This window comes from Pelodiscus sinensis, chromosome W (genome assembly GCF_052426305.1).
Source record: "Pelodiscus sinensis isolate ZL-2025 chromosome W, ASM5242630v1, whole genome shotgun sequence".
In the NCBI taxonomy this organism is placed as follows: domain Eukaryota; kingdom Metazoa; phylum Chordata; order Testudines; family Trionychidae; genus Pelodiscus; species Pelodiscus sinensis.
Window position 1 is genome coordinate 4127933 of NC_143084.1, and position 21042 is coordinate 4148974.

General features: G+C 47.9%; 1 protein-coding gene and 1 long non-coding RNA gene across 2 annotated transcripts; both read left to right on the forward strand.

Annotated features, from left to right (window-relative positions):
* Positions 1-318: 318 nt before the first annotated feature.
* On the forward strand, positions 319-20141 carry LOC142823915 (uncharacterized). The gene is made up of 4 exons (XR_012898978.2): positions 319-539; positions 15082-15201; positions 16446-16492; positions 19903-20141. It is a non-coding gene; the product is annotated as an uncharacterized LOC142823915 (long non-coding RNA).
* Positions 7679-11342, forward strand: LOC149520829 (endogenous retrovirus group 3 member 1 Env polyprotein-like). Its single transcript, XM_089775093.1, has one exon. It carries the CDS (start codon positions 9585-9587, stop codon positions 11067-11069), a length of 1485 nt encoding a protein of 494 aa, XP_089631219.1. The 5' UTR covers positions 7679-9584; the 3' UTR covers positions 11070-11342.
* Positions 20142-21042: the final 901 nt, after the last annotated feature.

Genomic DNA, 21042 nt, shown 5'->3' on the forward strand with positions numbered 1-21042 from the left:
TTGTCCTCCCCCCAAAAAGAGCATCCTTAGGCATAAGAGACTGGGACAACTGGGTACAGTTTAAAAAATCTGCAAGCTACCTCTGTTTCTTGCATTACCTCCTACTTGTGCTCCTAGAGAGTCCTCACTAAAAAACCAAGTCTTTTCAGATAGTCACTCTTGAGCTGCATCTTGTAATAAATTTAGTCCCCTTACTAAAGGGGCCTCTGACTGTTTCTGGGAGGATCCTTTGTGCTGCAATCTAGCCCTAGAGACTACAACTCCCATGAGCCCTTGAGGAAAACACAGGAAGCAGGGCTTGTCCGGGCCTGTTGGGAGAGGGGCTCTCGATTCTGGGGACGGAGGAGCCAGGCTTCTGTGGAGGATCCTTATCCAGTCCAGGAGCTGTTGTGTTGCAGCTACAGTCTGGGACTGAGAGCCTGCCGGGCTTGGATCTAGCAGGCTGCTTCAGCGGCTGCTGATTGCCCTACAGGGGAGAGACTCTGACTGCGCCTGTGGCTGAGAAGGACTACACAAAAATCAGCACACAGGAGGAGGCTGTAAGTAAATGGGCTCTTTGGGAAAGTGCCTCTCTTTGGACCCAGAGTTAGTCTATTCTCTGAGGTCTGTCCCAGGCAGCAGAGTATCCAGCCAAGTGAACCAGAGCTGCTGGCATTTGGTGGAGCCTGCTCCAGTGGCAGAGGAATTTTGCAGCTGGCTGCTCAACTTGGACTAACACACCCAGGACCTGCACAGTGCTGTATCCACTCCGGCTGCAGACTTTCAAGTGTGCCTATGCAAGCAAGTGTCTGGGACTCTGAATCCAGAGGAGTGCACACTCTGGGGTGGGATAAATGGTGGCAGTGCAAATTCCATATAGATAAATTCCTATTACTTCTGTGTACTTTAATTGATTAAATACAATGTTAAACTGTTAAACCCTGTTTCTTTAAGTTGTTAAGTAAAGGCGTGTTCATTCTAATGTAATCAATTAGATGTATCAAGTATCAGAGGGGTAGCCATGTTATGCATCTGACGAAGTGGGTCTTTGCCCACGAAAGCTTATGCTCCTACACTTCAGTTAGTCTATAAGGGTATGTCTACACTACAAAGTTAATTCGAACTAACAGACGTTAGTTCGAATTAACTTTGATAGGCGCTACACTAGCGCTCCGCTAGTTTGAACTTAATTCGAACTAGCGGAGCGCTTAATTCGAACTAGGTAAACCTCATTCTACGAGGACTAATGCCTAGTTCGAATTAGCTAGTTTGAATTAAGGGCTGTGTAGCCCCTTAATTCGAACTAGTGGGAGGCTAACCCTTCCCAGCTTGCCCTGGTGGCCACTCTGGCCAACACCAGGGAAACTTGTCTGCCCCCCTCCTGGCCCCGGAGCCCTTAAAGGGCCACGGGCTGGCTACACAGTTTGTGCCAGTTGCAAGCCTGCCAGCACCCAGCCAGCAGGCCCTGCACCTGGCATGGGATGGGCCAGCCACCCAGCCCTCCATCTCTTCCTGGGACCAGCCTGGCGGCTCCCAGGAGCCTGCTCGGGGCCACAAGAGGCGGGCGCCCGCTTGGTCTAGTGCGGAGATCGTGGAACTCATCGAGGTTTGGGGGGGAAGCCTCCGCACTAGCCACAGGAATGCGGCTGTCTACGGCTGCATGGCTGACAGCCTGGCCGCCAGAGGCCACCAGCGGACCCGGGAGCAGGTCCGCTGTAAAATAAAGGACCTGAGGCAGTCCTACTCCCGGGCCTGCCTGCCAGTGGCCGACCCAGAGGCCTGCCCCCACTTTCACGCCCTGGACCGCATCCTGGGGGCTCACGCCGTCCATGCCCCCCGAGTGGTCATCGACCCCGGGGCAGAGGGACCCGACCTGGACACCGAGGAGGAGGAGCCGGAGGATGCCGTGAGCCAGGAGCCTGCCGGGAGCCTGCCCAGGACCCAGGACCCCCGAGGAACCCCACAGACCACATCTCCTGTGTCGTCCGAGGCAGGGGAGGCCTCCACCTGTGAGTACCATCATGCTCCCCTTATGTGTACAGGGGGGTGGGGAGAGAGGGAGCCCAGGGACTGTGCGCCTGGGCCTTGCCCACCATGGAGCAGCAGCTGGGTGTCATGCAGGGGCCTTGGCCTTGCAGAGGGGGGCTGGGTTTCACCCACCTTGTCCCCAGGGAGAACTGACCGCTGCTCTTGTTTCACCACAGCCGCAGCACCTGGGACTGCAGGGCGCACCACCCCACCTGCAACAGCCCGGGCCAGCAGGCGTGCCAGGAACCAGGAGGAGTATCAGCGGCGGCACCTCCGGTTCATGGAGCAGCTGCTCCGCAACCAGGAGCACTGGGTCCGGGAGGACCTTCGGCTGTGCCAGTGGAGTGTGGATGTGCTGGAGGAGCAGGGCCGTGGCCTCAGAGGCCACCTCCAGACCCTGGTGGACCGGTTCCTGCCTCCTCCTGATCCGGCTCCTGCGGCTGCCCCAGCTCTCGCTCCTCCTCCCACCCCTACTGCCCCTGCTCCCTCTGCTGCCCCTGATCCCTCTCCCACTTCCTCTGCATCCCTCGTCCCTCCTGCCCCACCCTCCACACCCGCTCCCCCCTGAGGCCCCCGCACCCGCAGTGTTGCGAGATGGGAGAGCCAGCCGGACCCCCAAGCCTGAGCTTTCCCTTCCCTTCCTCCCCTTCTACCCGCTTCCAGCTCCCTCCTCCCAGGTTTCCCCCTCCCCTCTCCCAACCTCACTCCTCCCTCCCCCCACCCCAGTTATGTAAAATAAAGAGAGGTTTTTTGTCCAAAACAGGCGTCTTTATTTGACATTAGGAAGGGAGGTTAGGGAGGGGAAAGGGGAAGGGGGGGAGGGTGGAAGAAGGCCCCAGTGGGGCATGCAGGGAGAGTTCAGTCCTCCTCCTCCACCTGGAAGCTCTCCCGCAAGGCTTCCCAGATCCGGACGGCCCCCCGCTGGGCTTCCCGGACGGCGGTGGTGCGGGGCTGAGCGTACTGGCCAGCCATGCAGTCAGCCTCAGCCATCCAGGCTGGCAGGAAAGCCTCCCCCTTCCTCTCGCACAAATTGTGCAGCACACAACATGCTGCCACCATGGGAGGGATGTTGTGCTCGGCGAGGTCGAGGCGGGTGAGGAGGCACCTAAATCGGGCTTTCAGTCGCCCAAAGGCCCCCTCTATCATGATGCGGGCCCTGGTCAGCCTCGCATTGAAGGCCTGGCGGGAGGGGTTGAGGTGCCCCGTGTAGGGCTTCATTATCCAGGGCTGTAGGGGGTAGGCCGCATCCCCCACCAGGCACACGGGCATGTCCACGTCCCCGACCCTGATGTGGCGGTCGGGAAAGAAGGTCCTGGCGTAGAGCCTCTGGCACACGGAGGAGTTCTGGTACACCCTGGCGTCGTGTGCCTTGCCGGACCAGCCCACATTAATGTATGTGAACTGTGCCCGGTGGTCACACACGGCCTGCAGGAGCACGGAGAAGTACCCCTTGCGGTTGACATACTGGGAGGCCAGGTGTTCCGGGGCACGGATGGGGATGTGCATCCCGTTGATGACCCCCCCGCAGTTGGGGAAGCCGAGGGCGCCGAACCCCCGGATGATGGCGTCCGGGTCGGCGAGGCGGACCACCCTGCAGAGCAGCACCCGGTTGATGGCCTTGACCACCTGCGGAGAGACACAGCAAAGCGCGAATCACTGGGGCGCCCGCGTGGCTGGGAGTGCTCGTGCCCTGGCAGTGCCCCGCGCCCCACTCCTGGGAGCAACCCCCGCCGGGCAGCGTGTAGTATGGCCGGGAGAGACCGGCCCCTCCGGTGCGGGGCACTTTTGCCTCCTCCCCCCCCCCGTCACCCCGTTTTCCCTGGGGCGGCCCATCCCCTCCTTGCAGCCCTCCTCACCCCCGGCCCAGTGGCCGGTGAGTGCCATACCTGCATGAGCACCGCTCCGACAGTGGATCTCCCCACGCCGAACTGGTTCCCGACGGATCGGTAGCTGTCCGGCGTGGAGAGCTTCCAGAGGGCGATGGCCACACGCTTCTGGAGGGGGATGGCGGGCCTCATGCGAGTGTCCCTTCTGCGCAGAGCATGGGCGAGCCACTCGCAGAGCTCCAGGAAGGTGTCCCTCTTCATCCTGAAGTTCTGGGTCCACTATTGGTCTACCCAGCGCTCCAGGACGATGCGGTCCCACCAGTCGCTGCTGGTGTCCAGACGCCAGATGCGGCGGGGCACGCCGGCGCCTGGGCACCGCCGCAGCTGTGCCATGGCCCCCATGGTGGCCAGGCGGAGAGGCAGGGGGCTGACGTGCACCAGGTGGAACCAGGCAGCCTCCAGCCATTGCTGGCAGGTTTGTAGCAGCAAGTCCATAAACTGCACCACAAAGTGCAGGGCGAGCTCTGGCTCCATGTTGCCACCTGCGGCGGCCCTCCCGAAGGGTACCACCGACACAGACGGGCACAGAGACCAACGCTTTGCTGTCCCTCGGCGAGGTTGGAAAGCAAGCAGGAAAAGCTGAGAACCGGCTGTCCAGGGGGGGTCCCTTTAAGCACAAGCCTCAGATATCCTCAGACAGCAGCCACACAAAGCAACTACTGACCTGATGCCCTGCCAGAACCGGTTTCAGCTGCCCTTAAATGCGCCCCTGCGTCCAATCAGTGTGGATGCGCTAGTTCGAATTAGCAAAACGCTAATTCGAAGTAGTTTTTAAGTCGAGATGCGCTAGTTCAAATTAGTTTAGTTCGAATTAACTAATTCGAACTAAGTTAATTCGAATTAGCGCTGTAGTGTAGACATACCCTGAGGTGCCCCAGGACCACTCGCCGCTTTTAATTATATGTATATTATTTATAATTGTCCTGGAGTTAGGTCCAGATTATTACTGGAATAATTCTATTCCTGGAGGCTCCCAAGGCACACCATTAAGTGTGTACAGGGTCAGCCAGGTAGAGGCACCACCATTGTATATTCTTTATGAGCCAGGGACTGCAGCAAGGGGGTGGATAGGGAATCCACAACTAAACACCATCACCACTGGGGTACTCAGGATCTCCTTTTATGTTAAAAACATCAGGCGCCCAGGCATACCTGTGTGTGTGACCTGCTCCCAAGTAACCCGGGGAGGAAAAAGGGGGTTACATAAAGAAACACAAAAGTTGTCCCTGTCATAGGGTTCTGGGCTTTTTCACAATAACAGGTGACACAGCCGTGGAAAAAACACCCGTTAAACTTAAAGGCTGTGCGCACCCCATCAACATCGGCGTAACCATCTAAGAAGTAGGGGCCTACCTGTAGTTCCCCACCCTGTAAAGCATGCCATAGCTGTATATTTTCTTTGTGAGAGATATACAACAGCCACTGAATAGATGGAGTTGAATATCTCTTTTTCTGCCTGTGGTAATTGTCTGGAGGGGAAAGCAAAACATAAATCTGGGCTCCAAAAACATAAATCTGTACATCGCCATGCAGACGGATGCCAGTGTTATGTACTGGAAAGGATCGCTATATGGTTTTATCTTGGTGAGTTTACCAAGGCCTCTATCTGCTATATCTCCCATCTCTGTCATTTTCATAATCTTTTCTCTGTACACCATACAAGCCTGTCTCAAAATTTTAACATCCTGCTGAGAGTAATATGCAAGCTCTTTCTGCAAGTCAAAAGTCTCATTTCCTTGGATTTTTCTTTCTCCCCGGGCATCATGCTGTCTACGCCATAGTGCTCCACATTGGGCATAGATCCCACATAATTTTGATTTTCTAAAGTGTTAAAAAAATGGGAAATACCCTTTGTACCCTTCAAACCCCATCGCCTGTGGGAGCTTGCTAAGCTTCATGGGCAAGACTTTTAAAGAGTCTATAAAACAAATGCCCAAGGCCCTAACTTCCCCACACATTAGTTTACTGCCCTGAGTGATCAGTTTTGCGCCCATCTTTTCCTTCAGTAACTGTCTCACAACAAAGTACGCGTTGTAACCTTTGGAACTGTGTGCTATGAATGTGTAGTCCCGGAACTCTTTTCCAATAAAGGTCTTAAAGTTAGAAAGACACTCATTACTCTTAAATTCCCAGGTTTTTTCCGGATTTAGGGACATGGCAAAAATGTAATTGGGTATGTGCAAACCAGTCTCCTGCATGCATTCAAAATCATAAAAAAATTACTTTTTAATGTGATCCATAAAACATGGGTGGCTGTCTACATCACTGACACTCAAGCCCCGACACTGTTTACAGTGCCGCCCTTTACACTTGTGCTGCTTGTTCACATAAGACTGACGCTCATCGCACAAAGTTTTAGATGGGCATTCGACTAGTTTTTTCAATGTACAGTCTACATGTCTGTCTAAACACTCTTTGGATCGACAATATAGCCTACAGCTAGGACACCTCACCTTCACACCCATGCAGTCAGAGCACCTTACGCTCAAGCAGAGGCGGCAACGATACTGGCAAGAGTGGTCGTGACTGTACACCATGTGGCAAAACTCACTAATTTGTCACACCAAACAACTTTTTCACATCCCGTAATAATGACCATAGTGCAACAGCATGAAAAAAGTATTGGTGTACACTGGCCCCCCCTGTTTAAAAAAGCCTCATCCGCCTTTTGCAGCATAAAGCACCACCTGTATGCTGACGCCTAAATGCTGCTCAAACACTACTACGTCACTGAGCATAACCTTTTTTTGATCTGACCACCCCAATTTCTCATACAGCTTTCTCGCCCCCTCTAACAATTTCACGTCCGTAGGTTTACAGTCAGACATGACGGCCAAGAGCTCACCCGCAAAACACAAACTGGTACCGGTGTAAGTCTGGTCTACTAAATACTGTCTCTTTTTATGGGCGATTTGACTACTGAGGATAGAATTTAAAACTCTATGACCACCCCTGCCCATTTTTTTTACAACCATCACAAGGTGCAACGTCCCGTTGAGGTGCAGCTCTCTATTACTCTGTAACAGTTTTGACGTTTGATTTAAGAAATCCTCAGTAGACAGCTCATTCCTAGTTCTTCTGACTGAAAACAAAGGGTTAGTTAAATTATGGCTCTCTAAACGTAACTGAACAAAATCATTAGGGCCTACCCTCCCATTAACGTCATTGAGAGCTAACTGTATCCCCCTATGTATGGCTTCAACAACCTGCTGAGCTGAATTTATTCACTCAAGATTCACAAAACGAAATCCCTCACAATACACCGACCCTCCAAACCTAGGTAATTCGCATTGCCAGCTTCTCACTGGGTGTGTCTAAACTACATGGCTCCATCGATGGAGCCATGTAGATTAGGCTGATCAGCAAAGGGAAATGAAGCCGCGATTTAAATAATCGCGGCTTCATTTAAATTTACATGGCTGCTGCGCTGAGCCGACAAACAGCTGATCAGCTGTTTGTCGGCTCAGCGCGCTAGTCTGGACGCTCCCGTGCCGACCTGAAAGCCCTTTATTGACCTCCCCGTTATGCCTCGTAGGATGAGGTTTACCGGGGAGGTCCATAAAGGGCTTTCATGTCGGCAGGGGAGTGTCCAGACTAGCGCGCTGAGCCGACAAACAGCTGATCGGCAGAGCGGGGCAGCCATTTAAATGTAAATGAAGCCGCGATTATTTAAATCACGGCTTCATTTCCCTTTGCCGAGCAAACAAATCTACATGGCTCCGTCGACAGAGCCATGTAGTCTAGACGTACCCTTAGTGCTCAGCTTGACCCGGTAGCAAAGTGTTTCCCCCCGTGTCTTAGAGCTGTGGCCGCAGCTGCTGTACTATTAGAAAAAAGTCAATGCCTGGTATTGGGTCACCACCTAACACTTGCTGTACCCCATGCAGTGCAAGCTTTGTTGAATAAGACTAAGACCCAGCATTTGTCAATGCAAAGACTGACTAACTATGAGAAAGCCCTTTTAGGAGCCCAGAATGTCTCTATAGTACGCTGTTCTACTTTAAACCCTGCCACCCTTTTCCCTAACCCTACTGATGGAGAGCCCCATGAGATGGAACCCCACAATTGTTTGGCATTGGTGGACCTCACTTGTACCCCGCGATCCGATCTAAGGGACGTTCCTTTGTCAAACCCTGATTTAGTGTATTACACTGATGGGTCATGTAAAAGGGATGAAAGGGGAAACCTAATAAGCGGGTATGCTGTTGTTTCTGATCATGCAATAATTGAAGCTCATTCTCTTCCAGGGATAAAAAGTGCACAAGCAGCTGAACTTACTGCTCTCAGTCGTGCCTGTATTTTAGCTACTGATCAATCTGTTAACATTTATACTGACTCAATGTATGCTTTTAATATCTGTCATTCTGTAGGTCAGATTTGGAAACATCGAGGATTCTTAACGTCCTCGGGAAGTGCCATTTCTAATGGATCCCTTGTTAATGACCTCTTGCTTGCTATTCAATTACCTGTTGCTATTTCTGTTATGCATTGCAGTGCTCATACTGATAAAACTGATACTGTATCAGTAGGAAACAGACGGCAGATTTTGCAGCCAGGAATGCAGCTGCCTGTGGACCTCCAGCTCCATTTCAAATCCTGGTTGCTGTTTCTGTTCCCCTGACTCTAAATGATTTATCCCTGTTGCATTCTAGGGCACCTGAGAAGGAACAACACAACTGGTACAAAGCTGGGTGTCGTATTCAAGATAATAACATTTGGCTTTCACCAGATGGACGACCTGTGGCTCCTTCTACGTTGGTGTCCCAATTGGCTACCATTACCCATGGATTAGGACATATGAACAAAAGGGGGGTAGCGGACCAGATTCTGAAGCATTGGTATGCGCCCGGGATTCACCAAGCTGCCTCTAAAATCACCAGCAATTGTGCTACTTGCCAAAAGTTCTCTACCTAGGGTGGAGAAAAGACTACTCTGAGTGCTCATACTTGGGCCTATGGACCCTTTCAATATTTGCAGATTGATTTTATAGAGTTAACCCTTTCCTGTGGGTTCAAGTATTGTCTGGTTATTGTATGTGTGTTCAGTGGTTGGGTGGAAGCTTTCCCTTGCCGCCGAGCGGACGCCACTACTGTGGTGAAGAAATTAGCTACTGAGGTGGTTCCCAGATTTGGAATCCCTTTAAAAATTGACTAGGATAAAGGAACCCATTTCACGGCCAAAATCCTGCAAGATCTGTGTAGAGCCCTCCACATAGAACAACGGTTCCATACTCCATACTCCATACCATCCCCAAAGTTCAGGGCACGTTGAAAGAAAAAACCTCGATATCAAACGGAAGTTAAGCAAGATTATCTATGATACTGGACTAAAGTGGCCGCAGGCTCTCCCGACATATCGCCTCCTACTGAACCTGTCAGCCCAGAGCCAGAAGAGAATGACTTTCTACCGCTTTCTGAGAAAGAAATTGAATCACTTCTCCTGAACGAGGGATATACATCATCGGAAATCAAAGACCTGGACCTCGTTCACTACGCTCTCACTACAGGCCAGATCCCTTCTGGTCCTACTAGTCACATTGACATTCCACAAAAATCTACACCCGACCTTGCCATTGACCCTACCGGCACTCTGTCAGAGGACGGTGGGTTTTCTGAAAGCTGTTTTCCTTCCTCTAGATTTACTTATAACCTCCGTCCGCGCAAGTGCTGAAAGGATTACAATCCCTGCAGAATGGCTAAACTCTTGTTCCTCCTTTGTATAGGCCTTATTTGGCTCCAAGGGGGGACTGGTATTGGTAGTAACACCTTTCTGCAGTTGGCAGAAGGTATGGCACGAGCCGCAAACAAAACTAACTGTTGGGTGTGTGCCTGGGCACCACAAAGCGCGCATAGTGGATACCCAATAGGTGCCCTTACGTTAAACAAAACTGGACTAGTAAGTGATGCATTACTGGAACAAAATGACCAAACTGTGTGGTTCAACCAGACTGGGTGCATCCAATTATCATTCAGTGGTACAAGCCCCCTATGTAGGAATCTTACAGGTACCACCTTTGTCGGGAAATCAAGCTGCACACACATTCTAACAAAGGCGGATGGGACACATGTATGGCATAATGGTTCCACTATGTCTACCGCAAACCTTTGGTGTATTCTATTCAAACCAGAAATAACAACCATATGGGGAGGGACCACTAGTACAGACCTTTGCAAGGAAGGTAACACCACCTTTGGGAACCGAGCCATGATGATATATCAGTCTGACTCATGGAACATGTATAATTATTGGTGGATATGCGGTAAATTTGCCTATAAAAGGCTTCCGCAGAATGCCTCAGGGTTTTGTTACCTCGGTCTTGTGGCACCAGCTATGAGGATTGTTGACACTTTGCCACCAGGGCATATCAGGAACAAGCGGGACGGGTCTTGGGAGAAAGCATGGAACTGGATAGAACAAACTGCCCTTGCAGTAGCTGAAACTACCATTCCATGGGTAGGGCAGGCAAAAACAAATCATGATTTGAAAACAATGTCCCTGCTTATGGAGAAATTCATGAATACGACAGAGGGGGCATTAGGTGTGGTACAGGAAAATTTAAATGAATTGCGAATCTTTACCCAGCAAAACAGACTGGCTCTTGACTATCTACTAGCAGCTCAAGGAGGGGTATGTGGATTAATAGGCCCAGAGTGCTGTGTTAAAGTTTCTGATGTGAGTTCAAACCTAACCACAAGGATAAAGGAAATCCAAACATTGTCCGTCCAGAAAAAAACATTTAGAGAGCAGTTGCAAGACTGGAATCCTTTGAATTGGTTGGGAATAGAGTTAAGCGAACTCATGAAGAAAGTGGTGGGAGGAATATTGATATTCCTTGTCTTAATATGCTCTATATACATAATGATACAGCTAGCCTTATGCTGTATTAAAAGGTGCTTACAAAAGATAGAGAATGTAGCAGAAAGCAAGGTACAACAGATGCTTCTGCTAAATGTACAGAACCCTCCCGAGAAAGACTACAAAGACACTTGCACGTTTGAGGATGAATGGGAAAGGATGCTTAAGATTAATTGTGATCCACAAGTGGATCAAAGGGGGGAAAGAAGGATAAACTTAACTGTTGTCAGTATGACCCCTGCTGTGACCTGGGTGTTAAGTCTGGTCTTTGTAAAGAGGTACGTGCTTGAACACAGGTATACAAAAGGAGGGGACAGGTGAAACTGGTTTGAACCTGTTGTAAGGCCTGCAAAGGGACTGTGAGGGGACAAATAATGATTGGAGGGAATTTGGTGCAAAGGGGCATGACCTGTATATGCATGCAATTGTAAGTGGTCAATGAAAGAGGGGTAATTACCATGTAAGAAAGTACAAAAGACCTTGCCTTTTGTTTGGGCAGTTGCAGAAACTTTGCAGAAACTTTTTTTTTCCTGAGAGTATCCTGGAGGTTTTTGCCCTGGAATGCATTCCTGAATAAAGCTGGTTGCTTAAGAAGGGTGTCTGGAATTGATTTGGTAGGGGGTTTGGGCCCCCATCCGAACCCTCGGTCGGCAATCCTGCTGTTAAAAAGAGTCGGCCAATAAATCATCTCTTTTTATACCCAGCTGTTCTTTTCAAAGTATAAACCGCCGGCCAGTCTGGAGGGAAGAGACTGGTTCTTAGTCTATAAGCTTCTGGCGTGGAGGCAGTTAAATCCACCACCAGGTAGCCATAAGGTCTTTTGGTAGCATCCTCAAAAGCTTCTAGAAGGAATTGAGCCTTTCCGGGGTACATTTGCTGAGTGAGCGTAGCGATTTGTAGTTTATCCCTGGGCTTTTTAACAGAACCATGCACTTAGCGTTTATAATAATCGTACGGCTCTTTTTTCCCTAACAAAATACATTCTGGACTATATACATAATGCTCTGGTTCCTGTGATGCATGTACTTGATAAAGGCTTTCTCAATTTCATCACTTTCACAAGCAGAGTTCATCAGATCATCTATGATAATCATATTCACTTTATTGGTAGGAAACAAACGGTCATCATCCAAAGCATCAGGCAGCCCTTTCACAAAATTTATAAAGGGATATTTACAGAGCAGTTCTTTATACAGAGGTTGCCAGCAACTGTAACACTAAAGAATGTTCTCGGGTGTAACAGACAACATTTGTTCAGCATTATCTAACACATTTTTTATAAATAAGTTTTCCCGCAGTTGCTAGGTCCTGCGAGAATGACAGAGAAGGGGTGTTTCCACCTCATATCCATTTTCCAAAGCCACAGGGCAGTGTTTTAAACCCTTCTCCTACGACCCTCTTGCTGTAAACAACTTTCTGTGTTTTCTTAAGGGTCTTTGTTTCTATTTGCCACTGATTTTTGTTTCTTACAATCGAGGGTTGATGCACCTCTATCTTATTTGGGGTGTTCTCCCCCAGGGCTCAAGACTAGACTGTTCAAACTGTCAAAGTTGATTTTTTTCCACAGTTTGCTACGTTTAGGGTAATCCCTTTGACTTTCATATACGCCTTTCCTCCTGACAGCTTGTACCCGCATGTTTTCGGGCCTGCTGACGCAAACTCAGTGATGTGTTGATCTGGTGGGATCTCACTTGTAAGGTCCTCTAAATTATCCCCCAGAGGGGAATTCCACTCACTCTCCCTTTTCACAAATACCACTGAAAAAGAAACGCATGCTCATAAAAATGCTGTCTAATAAAAGGGTCTCACATAAAGGAAAGAAGCATCTGGTGAAGCAGTCTGGGGGGGTTTATCGGCCCTCTGTTAAGTTTTGCTAGCCCTCTGATAAAGAAGCTTTTGTGTAACTGATAATGGAGTATGCAGAAAAAATGTACCTGGTGCCCAGCCACCAGTTGGAGCAATTAAGGGCTCCCCCTCCAGTGGAGGAAAATATCAGAACAACCATAATTTACTTACTGGATGCTGAAATGAAGTCTGTAATTCAAAGGACTGACTTAGCCGAATATGAAAAGGCTAAATTTTACAGCACTGTGCTTCAAAGGTACCTAATGTATGTGAGGCAAAGCAATGCAGATAAAGGGAAAATAAGTCTGTTTCTACCAAAACAGAGTGTGATGGCCAAGCCTCCAGAAACAGCAAACACCTCAGACTCTGTTGTTCAGGAGGTGTTGGATAACGTGAATAAGCATTATAAGAAAAACGCCTCAGTGTTGCTAAATAAGCTGGGCCAGGATAAAACTCTCTTCCTGGAATGATAAAGGAGCGTTTGTGTACAAAGGCTCAGTGGTTAAAGGTTCTAACATGCTTGACTTAGTCAGAGCTGTCACCCATATGTGTTCTGTCCCTAGCAGACATGTACCTAAAGGGTGGGATATGTTTATGAATGTCATGGCAGAACTAAATGTCCCAGCTTCCATCATGGGCAGTGCAGACAACAGAGATCTTTTGGAACGCCTGAAGGCCTCAGCTGCTGACGCTTGGGTAAATCGAGAAACACCGACCCCTTTTTTGCCATCTAAAAAATTAAAATTGGCTAAACTATATAAATGGCTGTGTGTGAGAAGTTTTTCATCTTCTAAAAATAATTTTGAACCTGATCATGTTTTGCTTTAAATAAAAGACGTCTATACTTCAAAAAAATTCTGTGTACTTTTTTCTAAATTGGTCACTGTTTTAAGAATAAAAATTAGGAAAACAAACATCAATTGCCTTTAAACCCCTCACCTGGGGTGCTTTATTGAGCAACATGACTATGAAAGTCATTGCACGATACACATGTCTGAGTTTGCTGAAACATGTTTTGAGCAAGACTAGGCATACCCAAGAATTTAAATTTATTTTTTACAAAATTCATCACCATCCATCCGGTCATTTTGCATTAAGTCATTAGAATACAATTTTAAAATCTGGTCAAAAGATTAACCCCTGCTATGGTAATGAAAGAAAAACACACAGTGATAGCCGCAGGCAACAGAGAGGGGGGCCCTGTAAATGTTGGTGGCATTTTTGTTTAAAAATTTCATGATGCTTCTAGGAAACAACGCACTATTCAGGGGATGCCTGTACGAGTCAAAAAACTCTCCACGGTTCCACACCACCAGATATAAAGGCGAGCCAGTGTTCTCCTTGTTGGTTGTACGGGTGCGTGTTGACCACCAAACCCAGGGGGCTCTGAGGCAGCCTGCCACCAAGGAGCCAATCGCAAGGGAACACATCTAAGAAATTTTCTTTTGTATAAGGGTCTGTTGATAAGACACATGTGAGCTGCACGGTGTCCATCTTCACATGTATTCAAACAGAATGTTTCTCCTCTGATTTATTTCTATGACGTTGTCAAAAACCCCATACACGATCATATTGATGGTGACCGTCAAAACCTTCCCAAAGTGTATTTCTGCTCCAAGGTTCCCAGTTTTAATCAGGGAATAGTGATCGGTGCATTCCGAGTAGGGAGACAGATCAAAGGCAAACAAGGTGTAACCCCGTGCAAATGCCTCACAGTCAGTTAACAGAGAAGGATCTTTCATGCGCTTGCCAGCTGTCTGTACCAGATTCATGTACACTCTCACACAGCGTCCGGCCTCAAAGTCTGGTTGCAGAGGCTTGGTTGGTATCTGTTCTCCATCCACATACAGGGCTACAAAATTAATATCATAATGTTTAAAATGGAAGGGGTTTTTAGCATAACTTCCGCTAAAGGTGTCATTATCCACAAACCCTAGGACAAGCATTTTGGGTAACTGTCCCAAGAACAGGTTCACCTGGTTACTGACCCTGCTGTCCATGGGGATGCTAAACACTTTCATTCCCACATGGTCCACCGGGTACTTAGCATTAGTCGTAAGCAGGGCCTCCGCATGCCCCAGACGGACACCTGGGGCCACCTGCACTTTCTTCACAAAGAGGGACACTGATACAATGTGCAGTTTAAAGCCCCCAGCCGTATTGCCCATTAAGCAGAAGGCATTTTTACTGTGCGTCAGTTTCATTTTCACATCCACCCCGTTCAACAAAAGTTTTCTTGAAAAAACAGGTCGCTGTGTAGATGACCCAGTGACTCTACTGTCCTGCTCTGGGCCGTCCGCCTTGCACGCCTCACAAATCCTAGATTCTCACCATCCAGCTCTGGGTTTTTTGTGTGTGTGTGTTATCCAGGAGCTTCTTTGTGAAACAGGCTGGTGGAAAATTGTGTAGCGAGAGTGTTGTCGCTGTAATTGAGAACCGATTCGATAAAGGCCCTGTAAGGGTAACAGTTGTTGCTTTGGCTTACTAGGTGGTCTCCCAGCGTAACATCCAACTGACGGAAAACAGAGGCCACTGGATAATTCACCAGGCCTACCACGGCATCCCTGGGGAGTGCAGTTCCATCTCCTTTTACTATCTTGCAACAAAGGTACAGTAGCGTGTTGTTTAAATCCATATAATCTATGCTATTTCCTGCTATAAAAAAAGTTGATGGGGGCAGCCTCCGTCATGGCTGACAGAGGTGGCACCTTGATATAGATGCTTTTCTCAGTGCTGGTCTGCGTAGGGGCTATTTTGAACAAGTCGAGTTCGGATTTGGTGCACTCTTCAGACCCGCAGTGAACCAAAGCCATGTTGATTAAAATATATCTCTTTTACCAGGTACAGAGCATGTCCTCTTTCGCCTTGGCTTCCTCTTGGACTTTTGCTTATGGCCAGTCCTGCATATCAAAGCTCTTCTTTTAAAGGGTTTCAGGTGCCTGTGCATCGCAGATATGACGCATTTTTCGTTCTCTTCTTCCTTTTAATATACATCAGCCCTGACCCCTCCTGTGCAGCTGGATTCCCCACCTTCTCCAGAACAGCATGGGAAACGTGACCTATCACATCTCTAGCTATGTTTTGAGTGGCTGTTTTTACGTGGGGTTTAATCATCTCTAGCCCCCTCCGCAAAAGCGGTACGGCTTTTTGAAAGAGACTATGGAATATTCCACCCATGCCAGCCCCGTACAGCACAGGGCCCCCATGACAACCAGGAAGGGCATATCCAGCCTGGACTTTGTAATTGTTGCTGTGTAGACTTTGGGGTCGCCGTAATTTTTTATGATCACCATAACAGTGTTTTGCTTTTTTGGAAACCTCGTTTTCTCCGGGAATGCAGGTGCAGCTTCACAATCACCTTACTGAAGCAAAATGAGACGTGTCTGTTCTGATCTTTTTATTTCAATGGTGATGGTGTCAATGTGGTGTTTACTGATGGGTACGTAATGAAGCTTATCGTAGGTGATGGTAACAAATGCATTGTTATTTCCTCTGATGGGGACGCAGCATAACAGGGGAACAGAAAAGTCCCCCACAAACTGGTGTTCTACAATATCCGTGTATAGATAAAAGGAGTTGAAACCCCCTGTGATGTCTGCTGAGAAGGGGCTTTTCTGGACACTGCGCCTGGAGGCCAACCCCAGAATGTTAGCTAGTTCCCCAAGAGTAGAAAACGTGTAAGTAACATCGGTGGATTTAAGTCTAACTTTTCTACCCACAGGGTCATAGTGCATGATCACCTCAGGTGGTCCAGAATGATGCACCACAACGCTGTTCATATGTTCCAATAATTCGTGTATGGCTGAGTAATAACCTCATCTCAGGATATAACTCCATGTTTTCTCTCCAAAGGTGATTTGGAAAGGGGTGTCCTCAGTACTATTCTTCCAGCTGTGCAGGTATTGTATTTCCACTAGCCCCACCTCCCAGGCACCCGGGAGATCCGAGGGCTTTATTACCTGTATTGTAAAGTTTGAGCTGGTGTTTTGGGGAAAAACCCCAGAGCTGGCGTTGCTGGGCAAAGTGATGTAAAAGCCACCGTCCTCCATTTCTTTCTTTGCTTTCATTCATGCCTAAATGTTACAGAGTTGAGAAGCTTCTACCTAGCTGTCAAACTTGCTGGGCTACCCCAACCATTTTACCAATAGCTGCTTTTTTCTCCCTTTCCCTGCTAGAACTTTCTCAATCCTGTAAATCCTGTCTTGTTTGGGGTTTACTTTTTGTAATTCTTCAGGGTAAAAAGACCCTGTCACTGTCTCACCCCTGTAATCTATTAACCGGTAGACAGGTCTCTGGCCCCTGGTTAAGGCTTCATCCACTATGAATATCTCATCGGTAAACGTCCGTTCATCACCTTTTTCAAAAGCTCCTTTGGTTTTAGATAGTCTCACATGGTCGCCTTTTCTAAAAGGGGCAACAACCAGTTTTATTTTAAAACCGTCTCCATAAACAGTTTTCCACACCTTCAGAGAATTCAAGGGGTTAACGTCAGCTGGTCTGGTATATCTAGTTCTGTGAAAGCTCCAGTTGTAACTCTTTATAAACTCAGGTAACACGTCAATGTAGTGAAAGGTATTGTGGGCTGTAAAATATCTCCACAGCCTAGATTTTAAAGTTCTGTTAAATTGCTTCACAACCCCTGCTTTGACTTCATTGTTAGTAACAAAATGGTGGACACCATGCCGCTTTAACAACCACTTAAAGGTTTGTTTAAAAATACTTTTCCCCAATCAGTTTGTAATTTTTGAGGCACGCGACCTTCGCTGAAAATAGCTTTAAAGGCCTTGACTACCTCACTGCCCGTCTTGTCCTTTAGGCCTAAGGTCCAGGCATATTTGGATAGAATATCTATCACTATTAAAGTGTACTTAAAACCACTGTTGTGTTTGGAGAACAGGTGCATATCCACCAAATCTGCTTGCCATTGTGCATCCACATCTGAGACAATGGTCTTGTTTCTTTCCAAATGTATTTGAGCTGGTTTGTGTAAAGCATAAGCGTCCTGGTCTGAAAGCCATGATGTTACCTGTCTTCTATTCAGTGTTACTATGCTTTTTGGCTGCTTGAAAGAGAGGGTTGACCCTACCAAAGCTCTCAACTTCCCCAGGGCTGTAATATATTTTCTTTAACAGAGCCATCTGAGTAGACATGACTGTCACTTGTGTTAGTAAAAGACATTATAAGTACAAATTTAATAAAGTTTTATTAATCACATGGTTTAACATGTGCTTTTACAGCCATCTGCAACATGGGCGCCATGACACCCACCAGCATCACCAATAGGGAGTCCGAGCTGATTCATTCTTCCACTTTGTCCTTTAGTCCTCGAGATCTATGCATTAGACATGAGCAAAACCAGCTGACATGAGATAGATTCACTCCTGCAGGACTACCGATGTGCAATTTCTCTAAGGCCTCTAAAAAAGCATTGTCGAGCTGTTGAGAGATTGTCAAAAAAAGAGTACGCTCCTGCTGCTGGTTGTTAGATTCACACAACCCCCATTATGCCCCAACCTCAATCATTCATTTACCTGTCTGACTTCTTTTCCATTCACCTTGTTCTCTGGAGATTCCTGCAAGCCGCAGTTGCCTTCTTCCACAGAGGTGAACAATGAGAGGCTCATTGGGCTGCCCTGTAAACGGTTGGGTTTGGAGGTTGGGTTCCGGCATCTCCAATAACAGCGGGGTAAAGGGCCCCTCTTCGCCCCTCCTTCCTCCTTGGAACTGTCGTTGATGTAGTGCTTTCTCTGCATGCGGTCCAAGGCCCTCAACGCTAAAACAATGTCTGAAGTTCTGGAGGGGGTGGTGAAGGAGTCCATGTTTCCTCTCAGCGTTTCCACGATTTCTGAAACATGCGCTCTTGGAACAAGATGGCCTCTTTTGTGTGGCGCTGGAACTTCTGGGGAAGTGCTACACTCTGATTGGTAGAGGGAGGTGGGGGAAGTTCTTAGGGAGTCACACGACCCTGTAGTAATGTAGGAACAGGTTTTAACCCACTGTGATAGCCAGCAGGCCCTTAAACTATGGTCTCAGGCCAACTGAACAGCAGGCCTCTAGAAAGTTTAGCCAAAGACCCATAAGGCCTAGCTGGCCTGACTAAAGCCTTGAGTTCAGTGGGAACACAGGATGAGCATAAAAAGCAACCCTGCCTGTTTATCCTAAAGTAGAGAGCCAAAGAAGCATAATATTAAGTAGGGAACCATAACTAAACTCTCATATCATAAGTTTCACACACCCATGTGTCAGTCCCCGTAATACACGAGGTTCGAAGGGATGCCGGAAAGGATGAGACCACAACTGGGGGTTTCAAAAAGTACAAACTGATTTTATTTTGATAGCGCCAGACAATCATCAGAACAAAAATTAAACAGATTGCCAGACAACACAAAACAATTCCCTGAGGCTTTTCTAAATCACAATAATTCCCAATAACTGCCCAGGGGTTAGGAACAGTTGAATTAACACTGGTATTATCCATAGGGCTGACTATTTACACAACTTTATACAAGGAAACAGTAAAAAACCTAAACCACAACTATTTATAAACTAACTTAGTAACTTTTTAGCCACTGTCACTTGGCAAGCAATAAGGACAACTAAAAAATCAATTAGGATAGGGATGATGGTGGGGGGGGGGGGGTGTTATACCAGTTCTGGAGACAGCAGGAACACAAGTACCGGTCACACGCTCATAAACTGTCTCCACTCGGGTCGACCAACTCGGAGTACGCTCAGTAAGACTCAAGAGCGGGGGGTGCAAGGCGTCTGGGTGATCAGGCCAGGCGTTCACTCAATGCGAATCCCCAGTGAGAGAGGGGCTGCCTGCCTGTTTTATTGCCTGTGAACTTATCACCCCATAGGTTGGTTTTTGCTGCAGTGGGTGGAGTAGCAGGCCTGAGCACCAGTCAGCCCACTGGCTGATCTGTTACTGCAATGGGTGGAGCGAGCAGGGGAAGATTATTAATTTACATGCCCTTATATGGAAAACACTCCACCTCACAGACAGAGCCCCCTATACCAGCCTCAGAGGTATTACAGGCTATGGCTCCCTGCGACGGGCAGTCATTTCTGATGTTCTGTCTCGGACACCATGCAAGGCCAAAGCCCTGGAAGGGGCCTCAGAGTCTGGGCCATTCTCCTGAGAAAGAAACAACAGCCACCTTTTCAAGGTCAGCCATGAATCGTTGCTAAGGAACTAGAGATAGCGCCCCCATTCACAAGACCAATTTGCAAATCTATCAAAGGTATACTTTAAATAATTGCTTGCTGCATATCTCATTTTGTTATGTTTTTTGCTCTATACCCCTAGACAAGCACCTATGGACCATACCTATCACCTATTGGGGAAACACCGTTACCACTCCTACGCATCCCAAGTGGAATGTAACTACGCCTCGCACATTTTGGGGGGAGGGTTGGGGACATATACTTGTGTTTAGCAATTGTGTTAACCTGAGCTGTGGGCGGAGTTACTAAGTAATCTTTTAGCTTTTTTGGCTTATTGGCTCATAATATCTTGCTGCTAGAACCTATCCAGGGGTATGGGAACGCCCCTCTCTGTCGTTTCTCTCCGCCCATCAGCTCCCTTTATAGTGTCTTGTAATCATTTACTTGGCAGTGTTCGCTGAGCCCAAGCGGCAAGGTGACACTCCGCCAGCGCTGTGTGTAATAAACCCTCCTGCTTGAATCTACGCAGTGTCTACATTTTTGGTTTCCAACAAATAAGATGAAGGCCTAAAACATAAGCCCATGCAGCACAGGACTGGTCTGAGGCCTGAGGCCTAACTAACAATGGACAAAACATGGCTAACATAAAGCAAAGCTAAGCTGTGAGCAAGAGGCAGGCCCCTGCTCACAGAACTTGGCACAAACAGGGCTGAAAGAGCAAAATACTAATTGGTGCTAGGTACCAACTGCAGAGCAATAATTGGTACTGGTCATAAGTTGAAATCACACGGTACCACCAGCTCATTAAAAAAGACCTTGGTACCCACTCCTCACAGATACAAACCCAGGTTCAGGAAAGGGTCTAAAATGACAGCATGATGGATAGAAATTATCTAATCAAACCACGAGGTACAGAGTGATGGGTGGTATCTAAGTTGCATCAGAGGGTGGTAACCTGACAGCATCAGAAGGTGGCAACCTGATATGTCAGCAGTGAGCTGTGACTTGTTGTACCTGTATATGAGGTGGTGTCTTGGGGGAACAGTCTTTGGATGACCTTGCATTAACAGGTGTGTTGTTAGCAAGACACGAGAAGTCATTCTTCCGCTCTACTCTGCGCTGGTTAGGCCTCAGTTGGAGTATTGTGTCCAGTTCTGGGCACCGCATTTCAAGAAAGTTGTGGAAAAATTGGAGAGGGTCCAGAGAAGAGCAATGAGAATGATTAAAGGTCTAGAGAACATGACCTATGAGGGAAGACTGAAGGAACTGGATTTGTTTAGTT